Genomic DNA, 9,242 nt, shown 5'->3' with positions numbered 1-9,242 from the left:
GGGCCCCCTGGCATTCCAAGCCAGTTCTTAACCATTGCGCCACTCGGCAGGCCACTGTACACCCTTTGGAAAGTTATGTATATAAAAGCACAAATCTTTCCCTCGATTGCATTTCTTAAAACTTGGTTTTGATATCCAGTTAATCTTTTCAAGGAATGGGAAGGGGTGATCTCTGGGGAACGGGACCCAAGTGGATGCTATCTAATTTCTTACATGTCCAAGAAAGGTGTAGTTGAAAGGCATCAAAACTCCAATATGCCAGAGCTGGGCAGCTTGTGGCAGTGGAGGAGGAAAGGGAACCTGGCCTCTGGCGTGTGCATCTGGCAGGAATAAAGGAGCCCCTCCCAATTAAGTTCATTGATGCAAACTATTTTTTCCAGAAGCAATCTTCCGAAGGTGATTGTGAACAGACCTAGGCCTTCAAAATGGAGGAGATGGGGACTGGAATCAAGAAAGGCTCCTGGGCAACCCTCATAACCCAACTTCCCATAACACACCTTCCCACTCCACTGTCATACGTTCATTATGGACTCTTACTGGCAAACCTATCCAGCCAGTATCCCGTCTTTGGACAAAATTACTATAGACAATCCCAGGCTACTGAGAATTCTTTCTTGTGCCCTCCCAGGGAGCCGACCTGAGGGGCCCTTGGACAGCAGCTGATGACTCATCAGCTTTCAATCCCTCACGACATAAGCCCACTTGTAAGTGGAGGAGCAGAATGGTCACTCAACATTCACAGACCTGCAGACTACCCTCTCTCCATGGCCCCCCTCTGCCGCCCTACCCAAGGACCAGCTTCGGCCACATTCTCCTTGTTTCTCCCTACCCTTTTCATGTTTCTATGAATCATCCTCTCTTCCTTTTACCTGTCCTCACACATTTTATTTTCCAGCCACTGGAAGTCGGCTAGACAAAAAGACGCGTCACTGGAGGCCGCCCCTCTCAGAATAGAGGGTGGCTGGAACCAGGCAATTCATGTTTCTCTGGAGGGAGCACCACAGTTTCCCCGTTCATCTTAAATGCTACCAGTGTGCCCGGGGTTTTGCTTTGCAGAGTGGGGCAGAACTAAGAGCAGGGGACGGAATACAACCTGCACACTCTTCGGCCGGCCACTCTTCTAGTTTGAACTTGACACAAAGGGGAAATAACACATGACCGACCTCACTCCTCAAATATTTCAACCAAATTTTGTAATATCAATTTTCCCCCTACCTTACCAAGCCTCAAGAGAGGCGAGAAAAAAATGACAAGGAGCCTCGCTGCTTTTTTTTGTTGTTTTTTTCAATCGTTACACACAGCTCCTCCTCCCTCACCCAGCCAACGTCTAAAACCCCTCTGGCAATGCGAACGAGAGAGAACAACTTTAAACTTTAGCCTCGTTGTTTTTTTTTTAAAGATGTGCCTTTCGGCAAATAGATAAGTGAGAAAAAAGATCAGGACCTGGGGGGTGTTAACAGCGTAGAAAGAATTGCTCCTGAACCAAACCAGCAAGAGAAATATTCTCTTAAATGCAGCCCTTGCAGAAAGAATTCTTATCATAGATAAGGGTGCAGTCTAGTGGCAAACTTCATGAAATGCAGCCCCTTTTCCCAAGGAAAGTTAGAGCGCTTCCAAGGGGATGGAGGAAATGGAACACCCCAGCTTCTCCCCAGCAGTATCTCTTGGACCTAGCTGTGAGGTCCACAGCCTGTCCGGGTCAATTTCCAGAAAAAAACTAAAATCGCCACATTCCTTCTTTTAAGACTAGCTTTCTTTCATTTTACCAAGGAAAGAAGGCGTCCAGAGTGTCTGGATAGATTGTCTGAGGTTCACATGGGATAATAATGTTGTGGTCAGAATCCCTTCAGAGCAAGTCCTGTGCCCCCGTCAGCTCATATGCTCGGGATGTGCCTGCGTGTGCCCATTAACCTTATGACAGGGTGTCTTTCTGGACTGTCACACGGTCCCTCCAAAGATGTGCCCTGCCCAACAGAAATGCCCCTTTAAAAGAATGTGGAGGGAAAGTATTGCTCCAGTCTGCCTTCCTTCCATCTAAAAATCCCACCCCAGGACATTTTAGGTCGCCAGGCAAATTTTTCAGACTGGGCATTTCCTCCAAGTGCCCGTCCCTGAAACTCACTGCTCCCTGTGATGCAGTGGTTTTACTGCTGTTCTTCCTGCAAGCACACAACACACACACACACACACACACACAACACACACACACACACACACACACACCCCTTCCCTGGGCCAGCAATGTAGCCTAAGGAAAGTGGCCACGTCTGGACCATATGCCCAAAGACAATCACTCCACCAGCAACAGAGACTTTTGATTAAATCCCCTTCCCCAGGCTTTTAGGGGGGGGGGAATCCAGTTTTTCTTCTTTTTCTTTATTTTTAATTCAGCTCACCACCCATGGCTGACCATCCTACACTAACAGCGCCCCTCCCCAACACACACACACACACACACACACACACACACACACACACACACACACACACACACACACCTTACATGGTAACTTAGACACCAGCAGACAGCCATTTCCCAAAGCTTGGGAAGAATTTCTTGGGCACTGTATATATCCAGTTGACTAATAAGAAAGTGCTTCTCCCTCCAGCCTGGGTCTAAGCTAGTTAAGGGGTGAGAGGGAGGGGGTTGCTTCTCATTGTGTCCACCGTACTCTGAAGAACTCTCTCTTCCACTCACCCAGCTCCTCCGCCCCCGTGCAGCCCCAACCCGGTCCCCCATGCCCCTTTCTTACATTCCGGGGGGAGGAGGGCGCTGTTCAGGGAGCGAAGGGGAGCCCCCGTGTCTCGAAGGCCTCTCCCCACCCCCACCCCGTGTGAGTTCGTACTGCAAAGCTCCTTGGCATCCTTGCCTGGGTTGGGTGTTGGGGAGCTCAAATTGCAGCTACAAACTGGCTGGCAGCCAGGGGCCGTCTATTTAAAAGCGCCTGCTCGACCGGAGCCGGTAGTCTCTTTGGAAACTTCTGCGGGGGTAAAAGAGCTAGGAAGAGCTGCAAAGCGGTGTGGGGTTTTTCCTCTTTTTTGCTCCTTCTAATTACTCCCTCCTCCGTTTGCACCCTTCTCCGGGCTTCACGCAGAACCTGCGAATTTCGAAGAGGTGGTGGCAGAGTGGGAGAAAAGAAGTGTTAGGGTTTGGGATTTTGTTTTTTGGTTTTTTTCATTTCTTGATTTCGACATTTTTCCCCACCCTCGCGGCTGCAGCCGCCGCCTCCTACCTGTTCCGCGGCAGATACGCGCCGCTAGCCGCTGAGGGTTAGAAAGGAGGAGGGTGTACTTTAAATTTTAAACAAAAAATTTTAAGATAAATCCATTTTTCTCCCCCCACCCCGTCTCCTCCACAGCCTCCGAGCTCATTATTTCGGTGGTTGCTTTGGGGTGAACAATTTGGGGCTTTTCCCCCTGCAGTTCTGACCAGGTCGGGCTTGGAAAGGCTGTTTCTTTGACCCCACTCCCTGCGCATGCACCTGGCGCTGCTCTTTTCCCCCAACCTGTTGCGAGTCTTTATCCTCTGCAACTAGAACTTGCCTCTGCAGCCCTCCATCTCTCCCCACATTTTGCAATTGTCTGGGGGAGGTGACCTGCTCCACCTGCCAGAAATTTAAAAAAAAAAATCTCTGGGCGCCCTCCTGGCCCCTTTCCCCCAGCACTGTCGTTCTCCTGCCCCGCCCCAAGGTAAAGGGAGAGATTCGGAGAAGATGGTGCTCACCGCGGTCCTCCTGCTGCTGGCCGCCTGTGCGGGACCGGCCCAGGGCCTGGGCTCCTTCGTGCACTGCGAGCCCTGCGACGAGAAAGCCCTCTCCATGTGCCCCCCCAGCCCCTTGGGCTGCGAGCTGGTCAAGGAGCCGGGCTGCGGCTGCTGCATGACTTGCGCCCTGGCGGAGGGGCAGTCGTGCGGCGTCTACACTGAGCGCTGCGCCCAGGGGCTGCGCTGCCTCCCCCGGCAGGACGAGGAGAAGCCGCTGCACGCCCTGCTGCACGGCCGCGGGGTTTGCCTCAACGAAAAGAGCTACCGCGAGCAAGTCAAGATCGGTGAGCACGCTCAGTGTGCCAGTCAGTTACACGGCGCACGGGCAGGGGACAGGGGACGGGCTGGCCCCGCGCGCTTTGCCCAAAAAGTGGCTGAGAGCCGGGGGGGCAGCCTGGAGGAGGGCGGGGAGGGTCTTTGCACCTCGAAATTGGAGCCCTGACTGATCCAACTTCCCCGGGCTACTGTCTAGCCGAGCCTCTCACGTTTTTCGCTCCTTCTCCTCGACCCTGCCCCCACCCTACTCCACTCCCCCACTCCCCCCCGCGCCAGAATACTGACTCTGAGCTCCAATTTGGTCTCAAGGTCCCAATCCCCATGTACTCAGTCTACAGTTTCAAAGGGTGCATATTTATAATCCGTTCTCTCCTCCACTACCCCCTACCCACCCAACACGTTTTTGTTTTCTGAATTTGAAAAAACATAATCTTTGTTAAAATATTGCTTTTAACTGGGGACCTGGAGAGAGGCACGTTACCGGTCTTCTGTGCGCATTCCACCTTTGTCCCTCCCAGCCCCCTTCCCCCCTACCAACCCCCTTCTGACGTTTCTGTCTACCCCGACACACATGCGAGCGCGCGCGCACGCGCGCGCGAACACACACAGGCACCCTTGGTAACTAATGTCTTTCCGGTGGGGGCTTTGATGCCCCTCCCACGTGCACACCTATTATTTTTTATTTGCTATGATTGATTGTGATAGATAGTAAAATAGATTTAAATGCATAATACCGTTTTCCCTTCCAAGAAGAGAAAGATTACTTTAGGCACGCACCGCAGCTGTGGGGAGGTCAGTAGGATAGTGGGGGAGGGGGTCGCGGGAGGAAGGGGAAGGGATAGGAAGGATTTCATGTTCCTGTGCTGGATGTTCGTCCCTGAATCGAATTCCTTTTTCCCCTCCCCAGTTAAGCTTTTACCTAGGAAGAGAGATGGATATAGGATCGGGAGGCAAGAGGGAGATGTGAAATTCAGACATCCCAACTTCCCCGTCAGTACTAACCCCTCCCCCCGCCCCCATCTCTCAAACCTGATCACAAGTGGGTGTGGTGTAAGTGTAAGAGGGGCCCTGGAAATGCAGAATACAAAGTAAACGGGGCGGAGAGGAGAAAGACAACGCCCCCGTGCAACCCCCCCCGCCCCCAAATGACCCCGCCCCCGGGTTGCGCTGCCCGTAAATTCTCAGCGCCTGGAGTCTAGGGTTTAAAATGTTGACGGAGCTACTTGAGAACAGTTCTGACCTTCGACTGGGTTGGTTTTTTTTTGGGGGGGGGGGTTGGTTTGGTTTTTTGGAAAGCGTTATCTGATCTTAAATTTTTTAAAAAAAATAAACTATACACAAAAGTCTGCGTTCTGAGAGGTGAGAATGGTTATAAATTCTCCCCATAAGGGGTTAAGACTTGGCTGCATATAATGTTTATACTGTATATTTTCATCCCAGGACGATGCCCTTCTCTCCTACCCCTTCCATTACAAGTACCCCCAACATGAGTTTTCTTAAACTGCAAACTACAGACACTATCATGTAGGAAGGAGTGCGTAGGCACTTGAGAAGAGGCAGGAGAGCTTCCTGGGTTCAATCTCAATCCCCGAAAACCCTGCAGGTTTTGCCTATTGCAGGCGGCCACCCCTCCAGCTTTGCAAGAGATAGTCTCTGTCTCGGGATTGCTGCGTGCAAAAAAAGAACGGAGGGCAACGTGCAGGCCAGGGAGGCCCCAGAGGCCGGTTTGTGGAGTTATTATTATTAAGTGCCACTTTTCAGAGGTGGTCCCGCCTGCCTTCATCTTGGGGATGTGGATTTGGAAAAGCTTAGCAGGGATGCAGGAATGGGGGAAGGCGGGGAAGGGGTATGAATCGATTTCCTGGTTTGGAAGCGAGCGCTCTGGGTAACAACCCAGTCTCATCGAAAGTATGCATGGTATCAGCCGCATTCTGGCCCCATTTTTATTTGCCCAGCGGTGTGGTTGGTGTAATGTGGTTAATGCACAGGGTGTGCGCGCAGGGCGCACGCACGCACGCGCAGTTGCTGGGAGAGCGAATAGGCACATCCAACTTTCCAGTTCAACCGACCACACACACACACACACACACACACACACACACACACACACACACACACACATACCGACTTTTGTCCCAAGCAAGATGCCCTTTAGATTTCTCTGCAGCCCCTTCCCCAGCCCCCACCTTCAAGGTACCTCTGGCCCACACTTGGCAGGCGCCCCGCCCCAGCCCTTCTCACCGACTCCGCCCCACCTTAGGCAGGTGCCTGACTAACTTCAGTTGCTGAATAGCTGCGTTCAACTGGTGCCAGTGGCTGACGCCCTCCCCTGGGACAGATGGGATGGGAGTGGGCGCTCCTGGCTATAGCTTTTCTGCTCGAAAACCGTTGGGTAGGTCCCCAAAAGGGGAGATGGCACAGAGGCAGTTCTTAAAAAGAGGAAAATGAACAGAGATGAAAGAGAGTGTCGGCTTCTTTGGCCAAAATTCTTGCTCCCCAACACTTTACCACCACTCTCCCCTACCAAAACCAGCAGTGCGAACTTGGGTTTGCCCCTCCGTCCCGTGGTTTCCATAGAGATATTGATACAGGTATAGATCTCACACACGCACACACATACACAACAAAAAACATATAAAAACATATATGCATATATAGAAGTATATATATTTTTTCGATCCTAAAAAAAAGTGCATTTCTAGAATCAGTAATGGGGAACGGAGGAGAACGAGATGGCAGGCAGCCAAAGCTTCTGGGAGGAAGGGCGGAGGGCGGAGGGCGGAGGGCGGAGACTGGTGTTTTGCTGGGCGGGTTGCTGCGCAACGGGAGACGGAGTCCACAGGCGAGCCTGGGGCTGGGATCGCGCCGGGCCCTGCATTTTATTTTGGCCAGTTCAGGGGCAAAGATAGATATAGAAACAGAGGGCAGTGTGTGTGAGATTGAAGGGAGACGGGAGACTGGAGTTATTTATTGGGCCAACCTCAATAAATATCGGTGAGTTGAGTCGAGTCAAGGAAAGACCGGGCTTTGCTCTGGGCATTGTTTGCGGAAGGAGCCTGTGGCTTTGTGGGCGGGAGGGCGGCGCGCATCCTTGCCCGAGTCTGGGAGATCTCCCTGTGACTGGGAGACATCAAGTTTGGGATACAGGGAGAAGTGGATTCTGGGTTTCAGTACTGTCGTTGAGAAATAAGAGCAAAAGAAAGACAAAATGTGCTTCTGGGAAAGAAAAAAATATATTCCTATACCTCAATAAAATGAATTCAACCTTTGCTTCTTTGAGGGGTTTGGCCTCCATCGCCCTGGCTTCCACTACAAACCTGGTCCAAATGCCATGCTGAAGTCAAGTTCCAGAGTTAGGTTTATTGGCCAAATTTGTGTCTGGGTTGAACAAGATCATGGAAAACTGAAGGAGGCAGATTCCATTCCCACCCGCACACCCTCCCTTTGAAACAAGTCTTTGAAAAGCTGGCTGTGCCCCGCGCCAACCAAAACGGAGTTGGGAAGACAAGAGATGCTGCTTTTAACTTGACTTTTCTTGCCCCTCCCCCCACCACCACCTCCCTCCCCTTTCTGCTGTGTCAGCTCAGGCTGGAAGAGCTAGCACAGTTGGCCATATTTTTTTTTCGTTTCTCTTTTCCCCTTCCTTAGCCCGCCCTCCCACTCCCCCCCCCTCCCTTTCTCCATCCCCCAACGGTCAAGGCATCCCCTGAGGGCTGGAGTTTTAAGTCAGAGCAGCTGTGATTTAGTCCAGGCACTTGGGCTGGATTTGAGCAGGCAGGTGGGCTTGCAGCTGCAAAGAGAGGACTGGCCTGACCCCAGGAGCCAGAGGTCACTCTTAGGGTTACAGCAAAGGTCATGGGAGCAGGATTCCCAGCAGAAGCCCTGGTCTCCTTCACAGGGAAGGGGGGGAGCTAGTGGGAAGAAAGGTAATTTTTGGCTGAAGATTTTACTTTGAACCTGAGCAATGCCTTTGAAACTCTGAGTTATTTAATGTGTGGAAAATAAAACTTTGAAGAAGGGATCGCCATACTCCAGGCCCACTGCATCCAGAAACCGGAAGAACAACGTAAAGGGACCAGGCACTAAGGAGGAACCAACCGGAAGGCAAATGTGGTGAGAGGCAAGGAGGCAATTTGGAGGGGTTTTGTTTGACCTTTTGTTTTGAATCTTGATTACAGTTGATCCAATAGTTGCAATCTCCAGAGACCATCTTTAAATTGCTATCTGGATATGTTTTGCAAAACAATAAGATTTATTTCAGACTTGCAAACATAAATAAGCAAATAAACAACAAAACCAATTCTAAGTTTCTACCCCCCCTTTCCCCTATATCTAGAGAATCCCCCACTTTTGTTTCCAGTTCCATTTCTTGCCATGATTTCTGTTATGATGTCTTTTTTAAAAATATATATATATCAATCCAGAGGATTGACGAAATCTTTATAAGAGGCAAAATGGCCTTTCCTGCCTGGCCAGTTGGCTCGACTTGGTCCTAACATCTCTCCAGGAATTGTCTGGGTTTTGGCCAAAGAATGCTAACACTGGAAGGAACCCACCTGATCCTTGCAGTCAAGGCCCTCATTTTATAGATGGGGACGCTGAGGCCCAAAGTGTGGAGTCACTTGTCCCAAATTAGGCGCAGGGTTAGTGGCAGAATCAGGACTAGAACTCAGCTCTCCCCCGTTGATTTTGGGATTCCATTCTGCTATTCCTGGCTTTCTTCACTAATCATCAGGACTCTTGCCTGGGACTGGCCTAACCTGTAGTGAGGCCTTTGGCACATATCACCTGATGCTATCATCCCATAGTGGGGGTTGTGAAGATGGAATAAGAGCTCAGAACTTGGGGGTACTCTATTTTAGGGGAAGAAGTGAAGTGGCCCCAAGTGGCCACTTTATTTCCAATCAGTCGGTTCCATCCCTTTTTCTACACAGTCTTGCAAAGAAAACTGGCTTAGACCAGTGGTTTGGTGAGGGACTGGATGCGGTCCACGTGCCAAACCTCATTTTCTGAACTAGAGGGAGTTCTCCTTATGTGGAAAGGCAGGCAGGCCCTCCTGCCCCTTGGCTGTGCAGCAGTCTTTAGTCCTGAAGGAGAACATGGCACAGAGTGGCCTGCTTCTCGTGGCCACCAGCCTCCACCAGCACAGGCTTTTCATGGAGCTGGGCAAGCAGGATGATGAGATCTGAGCTGAGGGGGGAGA

General features: G+C 51.1%; 1 protein-coding gene across 1 annotated transcript in view; it reads left to right on the top strand.

Moving 5' to 3' along the window:
- The first annotated feature begins 2,817 nt into the window (after positions 1-2,817).
- The window catches only part of IGFBP5 (insulin like growth factor binding protein 5), a 21,478-nt gene continuing 15,053 nt past the window's right edge, over positions 2,818-9,242 (top strand). Inside the window, exons 1-2 of the mRNA XM_019638324.1 lie at positions 2,818-3,018; positions 3,691-4,047. Coding sequence (XP_019493869.1) covers positions 3,714-4,047 — 334 coding nt within the window. The 5' untranslated portion in view covers positions 2,818-3,018; positions 3,691-3,713. The remainder of the gene's footprint in view (positions 3,019-3,690; positions 4,048-9,242) is intronic.

The sequence above is a fragment of the Hipposideros armiger genome, unplaced genomic scaffold, assembly GCF_001890085.2.
Source record: "Hipposideros armiger isolate ML-2016 unplaced genomic scaffold, ASM189008v1 scaffold_38, whole genome shotgun sequence".
NCBI classification, from domain to species: domain Eukaryota; kingdom Metazoa; phylum Chordata; class Mammalia; order Chiroptera; family Hipposideridae; genus Hipposideros; species Hipposideros armiger.
Note: the sequence above shows the minus strand (reverse complement) of the source record. Positions and strands in the feature narration are given on the sequence as shown.